Source organism: Anastrepha obliqua, chromosome 1 (genome assembly GCF_027943255.1).
Source record: "Anastrepha obliqua isolate idAnaObli1 chromosome 1, idAnaObli1_1.0, whole genome shotgun sequence".
NCBI classification, from domain to species: Eukaryota; Metazoa; Arthropoda; class Insecta; order Diptera; family Tephritidae; genus Anastrepha; species Anastrepha obliqua.
Window position 1 is genome coordinate 76,346,044 of NC_072892.1, and position 14,122 is coordinate 76,360,165.

The 14,122-nt window shown below is 36.0% G+C and overlaps 1 protein-coding gene across 3 annotated transcripts; it reads right to left on the minus strand.

Annotated features, from left to right (window-relative positions):
* Positions 1–2,056: 2,056 nt before the first annotated feature.
* LOC129235739 (uncharacterized protein DDB_G0290685-like) lies at positions 2,057–4,124 on the minus strand. Of its 3 annotated transcripts, none has more exons than XM_054869750.1 (4): positions 3,979–4,124; positions 3,637–3,890; positions 2,322–3,567; positions 2,057–2,257 (listed from the first exon to the last, which is right to left on the minus strand). In XM_054869750.1, exons 1-4 carry the CDS (start codon positions 4,020–4,022, stop codon positions 2,167–2,169), a joined length of 1,635 nt encoding a protein of 544 aa, XP_054725725.1. In that variant the 5' UTR covers positions 4,023–4,124; the 3' UTR covers positions 2,057–2,166. The 3 variants fall into 3 exon arrangements, with proteins under 3 accessions (XP_054725725.1, XP_054725724.1, XP_054725726.1); XM_054869749.1 differs by having other exon boundaries at positions 3,637–3,905; XM_054869751.1 differs by having other exon boundaries at positions 3,637–3,913; positions 3,979–4,120.
* Positions 4,125–14,122: the final 9,998 nt, after the last annotated feature.

Below are 14,122 nucleotides of genomic sequence, written 5' to 3' on the forward strand. Positions count from 1 at the left end.
CTTCTTCTCTCTATTAGACAGATTTTCTCCTGGAGCTGGCATCTGTTCCGTGGCCATTGGTGCGCTGGTACTTTCTGAGCGTGAACTCCGATTAACCATATCCCCAACAGTCGCCGAAACTGGTGCCAGGAGAGGAACCAATTTGGTTTTCTCAGTCATGTCGGTCATGTCACCACGACAGGCAGGGGTTACCTGCGTCATAACCACGTCTGCGTCCTCCAAATTGCCTCCTGCAACAGACGCTCTCTTTGTAGCCGTTCGTGCAGTGGTATTTTTCGGATTTGCATCCTAATTACCCACATTACTTCCGTCCGCAGAAGAAAGCGTCAGAGCACTGAGACGTAAATGAGCTAGCGCAGCCTCCCTAGGATCAGCTAAAGGGTTTGCAGGGGTCACCTGCATCTCCATTGCTTTCGCTGGTTCCACTGAGCCAAGCTCATTTTCGCCCAGTAACAGGCTCTCTATAGAGCCGTCCAATAGGTATCCATCATCAACATACAGTATGATTAAATAGGATGTGAATGTGATGGAAGTGAATAAGTGGACTAAGCTAGAAAGGCCTAGTTTCCAGTTTCCCTTAAAGCTTCCGTTATCTCTAGTGCTGATTGGTACAAGTTTTTTATTCCGGGGGTGATAGATGTTGATGCAGGGAGCTGAAAAGGACGAGTCTCCAGTCTCCAATGTTTCATAGCTGGGAACCCAGTCTCAGTTCCCGGTCTCCCTTAAAGCTTCCGTTGTTCCTCATTTTTTTTTCTCAATGACCCAGATTCGATTGCCTTCGAGGACGGACACTCGTGCAAGATGAGATAATTCAGATAGTGTTTTCAGTATGTCCTTTATTCTCCACTTTTTAAGTCATGTTTCTATTGCATCTCATCAACTTTGATGAGAGAATAAATACAAGATTATCATGCGTTGACTACGTAAACCTTGCTGTAAACAAGATATATAATATTCTTAGAAAGCTATATTGCCTACTTACTGACACGACAAACTAAATTAAAGCTTGTTAGATCACTCATTGTTTCTCATGTATCACACGCTGAATTAGTATATTGCAGGCCTGATAATAATTCCCAACAAAAATTGCAAATCGCTTTAAATAATGCAGCGCGTTTCGTGTTTAAAAAAAGGAAATAAGACCATATATCTATATATTCAAAACAGATCCTTGGTCATAGGCTGGGCTCAAAATACGTGCTATTATATTCCTTTATAAATTAATATACACACAAAAGCCAATGTACCTATAACAAAACTTTAAACAATGCCAGTGCATCCGACCATTGAATCTGATTGTTCCGACTTACACCTACTTTGAATCAGAGCGCATGTTCTTTGTTAGTGCCATAAAACTTTGGAATTCTATACCAACTACAATAAAGCTTATAAAACAAGCAAGGTGTTTTAAAACTGCAGTTTCTAACTACTTCTAACCTTTAATTTCCCTTCCTTTCTCCCATTCCCACCATCTTTCTCTTTTTCTCACCTACTATTCTAAGTTTTAGTTTATAAGTTTAATAGTTAAAATAGTTTTAAAATTTAAGTAGCATTTTTATGTATACCATCCTCGTATTCTAGAATTATGAGAAGATGTACTACCACAATACTTTGTCTTACTATGTACAAAACAAATCAAATAAATTGAAATATTCAGAGGAGTGAATAAAGATCTAGCGGCTCCGCTAGCTAGGTCAAGTTGTCCTAGTGGATACAAACGCTTCGGCTCTAAAAACATTCGATGTGATTGTAGTTGGTGGAAAGACGAAAAGAAAGGCCTCTTCTGCTTTGGAAAGATCAGGTAGAGAAGGACTTCGCTTCATTTTGTATGTCCAACTGACGCTGGTTAGCAGGCGAAAGAAATGACTGGCGCGCTTTGTTAAACTCGGTCAACATTGCAGTTATCGTACCAATCAAGAAGAAGACAAGAGAACCTCAAGTTTAAATTTTTGGTTTGCTCAACGTTTTGCCAAGGTTTCCCACACATTGTTCTTATTCTTTGTCCCAAATACTAACTACTGAGAACGCCTTCATGTTCCAATAAAAACGGCTGATGTAATACAATGATTTCCCTTAATATTTCACAAAAGTTGTATTTACTGTTACTTATATCACTACTAATTTGCTCTAAGTTTGTTTACTACAATACAATCTCACTCAACCACTCTAATATAAGCCGGAACAAATTATAGATGGTGCTTGGCAGTAACTAGTATTGCAGTTGCAAGGGCATGACAAACAACATCTTCGTATTTCACTAGAAAAAGGAAAGTTAAATGTAAATGAATGCCTTTTATAGCATAAACTGATTAAAGACTTACCAAAGTTCACGTTGCTCCATATGAGCACGAAGTATATCACATGGTCTAATCTCGTCATAACGGCTGGGCATCGAAGATCCATATCCGCGATAGAGTCCACCAACGCTACGAGAACTTCGGAATTTTTGTCTACTACTTCTAGATCCGAATCGTTCGTTAATGTGACCTTTCCTACTTTTAGATAGTTGATTTTGTTGACGTTTGCTTATTTGAACACTGACACTATGGCGATCCCCCGTTTTTCTTCCATCTTCTTGAAATGAGCTCGACTGATAATTATCTTTTCCTTTACGATTCGTACGGTTTGGAAGTATGTCATGGCCTTTACGTACTTTTGTACGTAAGTCTGATATTACTGGCAAGTCGGTTATGCTTTGCTTGTAATTTTTACGATTTGCTTTATCTGATTTATTTTTGTCGTTTGTCTCTCCATTTTCAAGACGTTTTGCGCCACTTTTATCTAAATTTCCTTTACCATGCTTCCCATCATCGTTAGCTTCGCTACTTCTTCGTTTACCTTTTTCCGACTTTTTATTGTCTACTTTATAATCAAACGTGTCATCATTTCTATCACCACCATCCTTTCTGTTATTTGAAGACTTTACTTTCCCTACTTTATCACCATTTCTTTTATTATCAGCATTTTGAATATTTTCGCCTTTGGTCTTTGTGTTTCGAGTTGCTGCAACGTCCTCATCTTGATCATTACCACCACCACCTTGATCAACTTTACCACCTTTACCACCTTTACGCTTGGCTAGTTTCACCTTACCATTGTCATCATCTTCACTTCCCTTTCTCTTCCCTTGTTTTACACTACTATCATCATCTTGATCTTCTCCCTTTCGTTTTTCTTTTCTTCCTTTTCCTATTTTACTACTACCGTCATTATCACCATCCTTCATACCCCTTACTTGTGATCCCTTTCGCTTCCCACTATCATTATCGTCACCCCCTTTATCTTTTCCTTTCCCTTGCCTTTTATTAACGTCATCTTCTCCTCTTCCGCTTTTCTTTTTATCTTTTCTTACACCAGAACTATTGGCTATGGAATTCAGGTCACTTTTTCGAGCTTTTCTTTTCCAACCGTTTGTTTTTGCTCCATTGCCGTCATCATCATCGTCAACCTTGTTTTTGATGCGACCGTTAGTTTTGTCCTTTTTTCGATATCTATCTTTACCATCGTTTTGTCTAGATAAGCTTTGGTCGCCAAGAATAGGTTTACATTTTCCATCTTCCCCTGGTGCTTTTGAAATAAATTTGCAGAAATATTATATATATATTATATATATATATCCATACAATCTATACTAACCAAATGATGAACGATGTATCCTTACGTTAATGCTGTTTCCACCATCAAATATTGTATATTTTTCTCGAGTTTGCTGTCGATGATAATCTCTGATGACTTTACGGCAGATCTTTTTGAGAAGGGAATAGGTATGGTCATTTATCATAGAATTTACACAACAAGGGCGACATTGACAATCTTGGTATTGGGGCTGGCAATTATTTTGGTTTTTTCTATGGCAGCCATCAAAAAAGTAATCCGTGCAACTGCTTGTACTATAAATAAAAAATCTTAGGATCTTTATAAAAGATATATTATGTACCGTCTTCTAAAATTTCACTTCATCCAACTTTTCAGTAATACCTGGATAGCGGGAGGTTATTGACAGCATTTAAATTAACAACCATGTCTATCCTATAACATTTTATCCAATTTAAAATTTTTGTTTTAATTTTCTTATTCAAAGAATAACAATCAAATTTTATGGAAACATTTATGACAACTTGAAAGTAACACTCAGTTGGTTTCAGTGATTACTAACGTTAATTCTAACTGTACGTACATATATACTTTTTCAATTTAGGGATATACAGGGTTCAGCACTCGAAGTGTAACCAACTTCAGACCGCTCACGCACTAGATGTACGGCCGTCAGCTGTCTGTTAGTTGGCTAAATGACAGTTGGCTGGAAAATCAAAACCAGCGATTGTTCGTGAGTTTGAGCACCTTAAAGTAAATAAAGTTTTTGTTTATCGCACCATTACTCGTTACAACGATACTGGCAGCATCGCGAAACGTCATGCAGGTGGTCATCAAAAGACTGCAACGTCACGTGAAATGGTTCAAAAAGTGAAAAAGCGACTTGAGCGCAATCCCCGACGAAGTGCCAGTCAAATGGCGAAAGAATTGAAAATATTTGTTCCGCATCCGCCGCGTACTGAAAACGATCTCAAAGTCAAGCCTTACAAGATCCAAATGGCGCATGATCTCACACCAAAGCAGCAACAAGTCAGACTTGAGAGAGCGAAGGAGTTGCTTCGCTTGGTCCAAAGCGGTCAATTTCCGAACATTGTGTTTTCTGACGAGAAAAATTTTCAAATTGAGCAATTCGTTAACTCCCATTACTTATGTACAGTGCAAAATATTTGCTGTGACAATATTATTTTTTTGGGGTAGTGTACGAATGTTACATTCCTGATGAATTGCCGCAAACAAAATTATTCGTACACTTTCAGTTCATGATATTGTTGCTACAAAGGTAACAGTAAAAATCGTTTGTGTTTTTACTAATATTGCTAAAAACGAAATAATATAGTTTTTTTTTTAGTTTTTCTCGCTGATTCAGTTTCATTTGCGCGTAATACCATTAGAAATGCGCGGATTTACCATTAGAAATGCGTAAAATTGTTATTAAATTGTACATCGAAAACAAGTCTCTGCACGAAGTCGACAACAAATTGGCAAAACGCATTATACGGTGCAAAGTGTTATTGCTAATTACGTTAATAAATTGGTAAATTGGAAGTTAATCACCACCAAGTCGGAAGACGAAAAATATTGACTTCACGTGCAGAATGCAACATAGTTACATCAGTCGCGCAAAATCCCTAAATAACCTCCACGGTACTATGCCGAAATATTCTAGAGTCTTTGCATAAAAAAAGTAAGCCCGTAAACAGTCCGTAATTGTCTGCACTGGTTATCATAGCAGAGCGTCGCAAGCCCTACATTTCAGATATTAACAGAAAGAAGATATTGGAGTTGACCCAAAATGACCCAAAACACTCATCTTATCTCGTGTAAGAATGGCTTATTTACCACTGTAAGTAGCTTATATATTCACCTCAATCACCGGATCTGAACCCAATTGAGCTTGTTTAGGAGCTGTTAGAAAGGAGAGTCAGAAAGCACAAAATAACATCAAAGGCGTCATTAAAGACAGCTTTAAGTGTTGAGTGGGAGAAAATTGCAGCTAATGAAACCAAGGTATTGGTAAATAGTATGCAACGACGTTTGGAAGCAGTTATTAAAGCTAAATACGGCCCAACAAAGTACTAAATATTCGTTTTTTATCAATATGTTTTTTAATAATATATTCCTTATATGGGTATGTACGAATAATAATTTGATATTGAATATTTAATTGAAAGTTGTTGTTCTTTAAATATTGAATAAATATGTTATTCTTTGTGTACCTGTTTATAAACTGCGAATGTACGAATAAATGGTGTGACCACTGTATGTATTATTGCGTTGGGCAACGAAATGGCGCAGTCCTATTTCAAAAATTAGTTAAGATAATTAAAACTTATGTTTTGGTAAATTCTTGTTCGTTATATTTGCAAATATAATCGTTTGCTTTAAAATCGTTATTAGGCACGGAAATGGGAAGAGGACCTCACTGGTCTCTTGAAAAGAAAACAATAAATTGGTACCTTTATGAAAAAGGTACAAAACAAAAAAATATTTCTGTGCCTACGTGAAGTATACAATGCCATCAAATGTGTTATACCTAATATATATATATATTGTAATATAAAATTAAAATAAATTAAGAATTTTTTTTTAATTTTTTGACGAAATGTTTTGTTTTTATTGCTTTATAATGTGGCATTAAAAAATACAAAAGTTTTACTTTTTTATCACCAACCCCTATTTTTGTATGGCCATTTTAGTTATTTAATCATTTATCATCCCGCTCGATAACTGATCAATTAGAGTGTTTTTTAACTGTACTTCGATTAAAAATCTAAAAATTTTTTTAAGAAAATAAACATATATTTTTATTATTAAAGTTTAATCCTGATATATGCTTAGTGTTCCCAATCTTAGATTCTTAAAATTTGCCGCGCCTTTACTGGTGAGTGAAATGCCACACTATACTATAGACTGAAGCCGGTCTCCTGTTTCACTCACACAATGAGACTTCTCTCACTCCCTACACAGTTTTTGGCTATCATTATTATTTATGTATCGAGTGTACTAGTAACGTTTACAATTATCATATTACTATCTCAGTGTAACTTTCATATTAACTATTAATTATTACTATTTTATTCATAATAATAACATTATTAATTTTAAGTATATTTTAAACTTATCGATTGAACAGACGTACTATATTTAAAAGCACACAGCGATATAGAAGCTTTAATACTACAACACAATACATCTTGTGCTATCTTAGCCCAACTTTTGTTTTGAAAATATATGTAAATACAAACAAAATAAAAACATAAAAATAATAAAAACAACTAGTGAAAAAATTTAGCATTTAAAATGCCTGTGGGGCGCTCTCCTCCCGAAGAGAGGTTTCGCTCACCAGCGCAAAGGCAACTAACAAGTCCTAACTCCAGCTACAATGTTCCGTTCTCGGCAAATGAAATAAAGAGTAAGTCATCAGCTGTACAACCTCACCTCGCAACCGCCGTTAACTCTATACCCACAACTCATGGAATGAGCAATGCCAAACTCCAATTGATCTAGTCAGCATTTCTCATCCCACCACTTTTCTGGTAGCTCTCACAAGTGCAACAACAATCACAACAGTTACAACATCAGCATCAACATGCAGAACCGCTACTACAGTTCAATTTCTTCATACTCGCCAATCATGTCTACACAACAAAAACCACCAAAAAACATAAAACATTAGCCAACCAAAAAACAATTACAACCTACTGGTTAAGTAAACAAACAAATAACAAATCAATCCCGCATACTCTGACATCAAACAGATTTGATATATTCTCTCTTGATGATGAAAAAGAAGAAGTAACACAAAACAGTGGGACAAACAATCTAAAACTCCAAATATTTGTTCAGAATGTTGAATACATTAAATATTTAACCGATGTGCTAAACAAACTTCCGAATTGCGTCTTTGAACTGAAAGTCCGGAAAAACAATGAAGTAAAAATTCAACCTAAAGAGTCATACCACTATACACAAATCTCTAAATTATTAAAAGAAAAAACCAAACCCAAAAACAAAGATATATACACTATTACACATCTACTACAGTGCAAAATTAAATTTGAGCCTCCACATCAAAAACGCCCTTTGCCTCAATGCACAAACTGCCAAAAATACGGTCACACAAAAAATTTTTGTTTTAAAACACCTGTGTGTGTCAAATGTGCTGGAAGTCATGAAGCCATAGAATGTCCAGTAAAGGACTTTAACGAAATAAAATATGCTCTCTGTGGTAAAAACCACACAGCCAATTACAAGGGCTGTATGATTTATAAATCATTAAAAATACAACAATTTTCAAGTATCAGACAGAAAAATTCCACCTCAATTACAAACACAGAAGAAAAGGCTGCATCACAAACTACCCTAGACAATGTGACAACCCAACACAGTACTACAACACCAAATTTATCTTATGCCCAAGTAACAGCCATAAACGCTAAAAATGATGCTCAATCTATTGGAGCAACTATACCGGAAAATAAGGAAATTTCAGAGTTGAAAGATATAATGAATTAATACAATTAATCTCACAAATGTCTGCAATGATAAACATGATCACGTTACTTTTTGCTAAATTGAATGAACAAACAAGATAAATTAAGTTTTGTCCTGTGGACCGCTAATGGTCTAAGCCAGCATACATTGGAACTAAAAGCATTCCTAAAAAACAATAAAATAGACGCAGCTCTAATATCTGAAACACGTTTCACAGATAGAAATTATTTAAACCTTCCTAACCATACTATTTATCACACCAATCACCTTGATGGCAAGACACATGGTGGAATGGTGGTAATTATAAACAAAGACATTAAATGCATTGATGTAAACCGCTATAGGCAGGACTTCTTGCAAGCGATATCTATACAAATTGAGGACAACATAAAAATTCTAAGACACTATACTCTGACTTTCTTAAAACTCTTCAAGGCCGTTTTATTGCAGGCGAAGATTTCAATGCAAAGAATACCTAATAGGGATCCAGAATAACAAATACAAAAGGAACAAATCTTTACGATGCAATAATAGAAAATAAAAGTAACTTTTTAAGCTCTGAAGAACCAATTTATTGGCCAACTGATATGCGGAAGCGACCTGATTTAATTGACTTTTACATTACGAAAGATGTTAAAAGTGAGCAACTAGAAATAACTCCAAGCTTTGACCTGTCATCTGACCATTCTCCAATATTATTAAGCTATGAAACCCGTCCTATCCTAAACTACAAGACACATAAATTTTACAATAATTATACGAACTCTGACTATTTTCGTGAAATTATAGAGCAAAGCCTTAACATTAAAGTTCCCCTAAAGACCGAAAAAGAAATAGACTCCCCAATCGCATACTTCAATGACAGTATAGTGTATGCAACAACAACTTCCACACCTATAGTATAGTCAAGATGAGTAACAACAAACACAAATTACCCCATAAAATCTTGGAAAAAATCAGGGAAAAACGAAAACTAAGGCAACAATGCCAATCTACACGTTCACCAGATATTAAAAAAAGGTTGAATATAGCAACAAAAGAAATTAAAGATATATTAAAAGAGGACAAGGACGAAAAAATTGAAAAATATATCGCATGGGAGCTACTAAAGCTACAAATTATACACTATGGAAGGCCTGCCAAAAAATCGACAACGCAGTTATGCACCAGCCCCCTCTAAGGACAAGGACAAATTATTGGGCGAAAACACCAAAAGAAAAAGCAAAATTACTTGCTGATCATTTGTATGCTTGCTGAAGCTGCATTGAACTGTGCAGATACTGCACACAAAAAAAATTTCAGCCGGTATTAAATGAGTTGTTAAAATTTTTTTTCGACACGTTTCGCAGCATCCCACGCATGTACCCACCGCTACTGGACCAGCTGACGGTTGGTTTCGTCATCCATTGGATAGCATCTGCCTTCAGTATTAAAATCAGTCGGCATGAAATGATGAGGTCAAAATGACCCCTGGCTCCCGGACTAAAAACTAGGTAAAAAAATTTAAATCGGCATAAAGTAGTTATACTTTTCAATTTTTTTTACAAGCTCACCTGTTCAGCTGAAAACACGTCAAAACTACCGCGCAGCTGAGTATTTTTTTTATTCTACTAAATGTCAACAATACATGAAAAAAATTTCAGCCGGTATAAAATGAGTTGGTAAAAATTTTTTTTCGACACGTTTCGTACCCTCCCACAATCACACCCACCGCGGGTGCGCTAGCTGACGTTCACTTTCGTTATTCATGAAAGCTAAATCACAAGTATAGTCAAGAATTTAACGGTATAAAAACGCAGTCCAAAATCGATATATAATAATAATAACTTGAAAATAATATCGTCCCCTTAGTATAACAATAGCCTATGTGCTCATAGGCTATTATTTTTTTATTGAATTTTTGGATTCTCCATCGTCGATTTTATATGTGGTCAAAATTTTGTCAAATTCTAGTTCCACAAAGTGGGTCAAAACGTCAGTCAAAAAATAATAAATATTTACAGACATAACGAGATTTGAGTGAGAGCTACTTTCGACAAAAAGTTTGAAATTCATTTTCTCAAAACATCAAAAAATGTATAGGCTATTTTATTACTAAGAGGACGATATTGTGTGGCGTTTGTTATTTTTATATTCCTTTATCGTTCATAGCGCTCCAAACTAGAAATAATTTATAATGCAAAACAACGCTTGCCGGGTCAGCTAGTAATATATAATATACATATGTAATTGGCGCTTACACCCTTTATTGGATGTCTGGCCTACAATGAAGCTGTAGAAGGCAATCGTTAAGAAAAGTAAGCGCAACCTCTTTAAGCCCTCTCAAGCGATAAGTCTTGAAATAAATGGGGCGGTAACTCGAAAGTTTGGGGATCATATTCTTTGAATAAAGTTGGGACAATAGTGAGCACAAATGGCAATATGGAAAAGTTTGACTTATGCCTTCGAGTTCGTGTCACTAAACTAGTTATTCATTCCGGTCCCGATATTAACTCCATTGAAAATCTGTGGATCGTTACTAAACCTAAGGTTTGGTACCAAAATTTACTGATATTTGCGAAGCATTTCCATGATAATTACAAAGTAATATTTTAGATAGACCGCAGTCTCTACACATATCGCGCAAACGATAATTCATATCATAAGTAATTCACCCGAAGAGTTTTCTGTAGGCATTGTACTTAAATATATATGTACCCACGGTGCATAAGCATATGCATGGATCCTTGCTAGTTGTGTCGCTGACTCTGGCGATTGCTGAAAGTCTTAGCATTGCGATGGGAGGCACTGAGTAGCCATCATGCCAAAATTGTTAGTAGTATTTTATGAAGTATTTTGATTTAAAGAATTTTATAAGTACACATGTTAGGTGTTAAAAACAAATCTTAATGGAATAATAATTTGTGTTCATTTAAAGAAGCGTATTTTTAATTTGCAATGTGTTCTAATAAACATAATTTTTTTCAACTTCTTTTTCTCCTTCCCGATTTTATTTCAGCATCTCTTCCATCGCCGGAAACTTGTCTTCCTTTTTCGAAATATTGCCTCCTGAATGATAACTCGGATGTTGATACCGTTCTGCTCGTGTTTTTGTTTTCGTTGTTAGTTTCACAGCTCAGCTCAATGGGAATTTATTCGAGGTGATGGCAGTCGAGCACCAACAACAGTTTTGAAACTACCGCTGTCAAGGGAAAGATAATAGACTAAATGAAATCAACAACTCTAATCACTCCACCTCCTATGGATACGTCTTGACTCATGCTTTTGTAATTATACTTACCTATTATATAATTGGCGCGTACACCCATTTTGGGTGTTTGACCGAGCCTCCTCCTATTTGTGGTGTGCGTCTTGATGTTGCTCCACAAATGGAGGGATCAAGCCGACTCCTATCGGCAGATAATTTTATGAGGAGCTTTTTAATGCAGAAATACACTCGGAGGTTTGCCATTGCCTCCCGAGGGGCGACCGCTATTAAAAAAATGTTTTTCTTATTTTTGGTGTTTCATCGAGATTCGAACCTACGTTCTCTCTGTGAATTCCGAATGGTAGTCACTCACCAACCCATTCGGCTACGGCGGTCGCCTTTTTGGTTTTTAGGCTTTTGTAATTAGGATTTTGTTATACCTACGCAGTCGCCTCTACATTACCGGAACGATTCGGATTTATATGCGGCCAAGGACTGTCGCTCCAGCAGCATTCCCCCAGAATGTTTATGCTGATAAAACAGCAACAACAATGGCAAATTGATAGTACTTCAATTTATTAGCTCTTCGAAATAAATTTCACGCCGATTTTTGAGTTCAAAATGTGTATTATTTATAAAGGGATTTCCAATAAAAGGTCTTGTTTTGATAATCAAAGAAAAATACTATTTTTTAATATAAATGATCGGATGTTTATTTCATTATAAAGAGGAAGGTGCGCCGTTAAAACTGGAAAATAACATCAGGCAAATACCACCACGACCACGCTTACAGGACAATATCCTTTTCATGAAATTTTCTATAACCGAATTGCAAAGTGGCTGCCCTATGTCACCTCTTCGGGAGATAATACGGTTCCGAAATTTTCCCCGTAAAATATCAATGGATTCGTTGCTTATGTGGCACGTAGAGCCGTCTTGGTGAAAATAAACGTTGTCCAGATCAATACCATCCAATCCGGCCATAAAAAATCGTTAATCATCTCTCGATAGCCTTTTATATATTTAAATAACGCCTGTTATTGGAAAGCCCTTTAGATCCTTCCAAATGTTGTGAATAATACAATACATCCCCATGTTATTACTACCAAAATAGAAGTTTTGTATCAGTGCTGCCAGCAACCATAAACATTGAACGTAATACTAAGCTGGATAACCCAAGAATGTGTGTGTTGATGTGTTAAGGGTTTAAACTTTATTTTCGCATCACCCACAATTTGGGCTCACCCTATTCCTTTCACCTCTCTATCTTCCTCATCGCTCACATTTCTTCTCATCGTTCATTACGCTCTTTGCTCCTTTACACTTTGTTGTTATCACTTACTCATCATTTCTTTGTGCAGAATTTAGTACATCTGCATTGCCAACAACATACATGCACATCGATACATATGTATACCGAAAAAATACACACTTCGCGTGATCTCCCCTTCACCTAGCATCGATAAAGGGATAGCGGTGCCGAAAACCATTATAAAAGGACCAGCCTAAGCACTTTTGATACAGTTTCGTTTCGTTTTCCATCACAGCTCCCCCGGTATCGGTAATTAAGCAATTAAGCATAAATTACTTCATCCCCCTTTTTTGCTTCGGATCGAAATAATTTACGTTTAAGAAAATAAAGAATTGTTTTTCAATCTAATTTCTTGTTTCAATTTGCGGATAAAAATTAAGTCAACTGGGTTGGCCAGTCATCATCCAGATGAGTTTGCTGAATAATAATTAAGTTAGACTTGGCTGCATGAAATCATGGCGGTTTTCCACATGATTTTCCCCTAAGAATTTGTAAAATCTGATATTGACTTCCTTTTTGCTAAGGTACGACGGCAAAAATCAGTACTGGGTTTCCCCCTTCTATGGAAGCAGGTTTTTCAGGTTATTACCTTCGGGAGATATCTGGTTTCATTACCAACTTCATTATGAAATGAAATTTCGAACGATATTTCCGCAATTACTTTCCCTACGGCAGCAACGTGCCGAATACCAGGCACATGATTGTGCGACAAATCTAAAACTATATGCCACCAGTCCAATTAGCTGTGGCATTTAAGCTTGATTCGAATCTCCGTGAAACACCAAAATGATTTTTTTTTTAAATAGCGGTCGCCTCTCGGGAGGCAATGGTAAGCTTTTGAAAGTATTTCTCCCATGAAAAAGCTCCTCAAAAAATGTGTGCCCTTCGGAGTTGGCTTAAAACTGTAGGTCCCTCCATTTGTGGAACAACATTAAGACGCACACCACAATTAGGAAGAGGAGCTCGGCCAAACATCCTAAAAGGGTTGTTTTTTGCTTTCTCTATTTGTCTTGGAGGTCCGTTTGTTTTTTGTTTTTTTTTTGTCATCTCATTTTCATGATATTTCGTTTTCTTATGAAACAGACGATTTTGTTTTCTTATTAAACAGACTTCACATGATTGCATAGAAGATTTTACACAAATTTACTACCAATTAAGCATTAATTTTTGAATAGTAAATTTGATTAAGATTCAGGCTTAAATTGCTGAAATGTACAATACTTAAATGCCAATTAGGTGTTCGTTCATAGTTTAACTCGCGGGATACAGGAAATGGACGTACTAATTTTGGAAAAAAATATTTTACTCAAATTTATAAAGGATTTGTATCTCTACAACACGAGATAAAGAAAAAAACATGCTCCGAATCAAAGTACATCTCTGGAGTTTTAGTTCCCTCAAGAACTCCCTTTGTACATATGAATGTATGTTTTAGTATAGTATTCCATTCCAAAAAAAGAGCAGAGAAAAGCGAATTTAATAACAATATCTAGCAGATTAAGCTCAAACCAAATAAAAACTATTCAAATAAAACC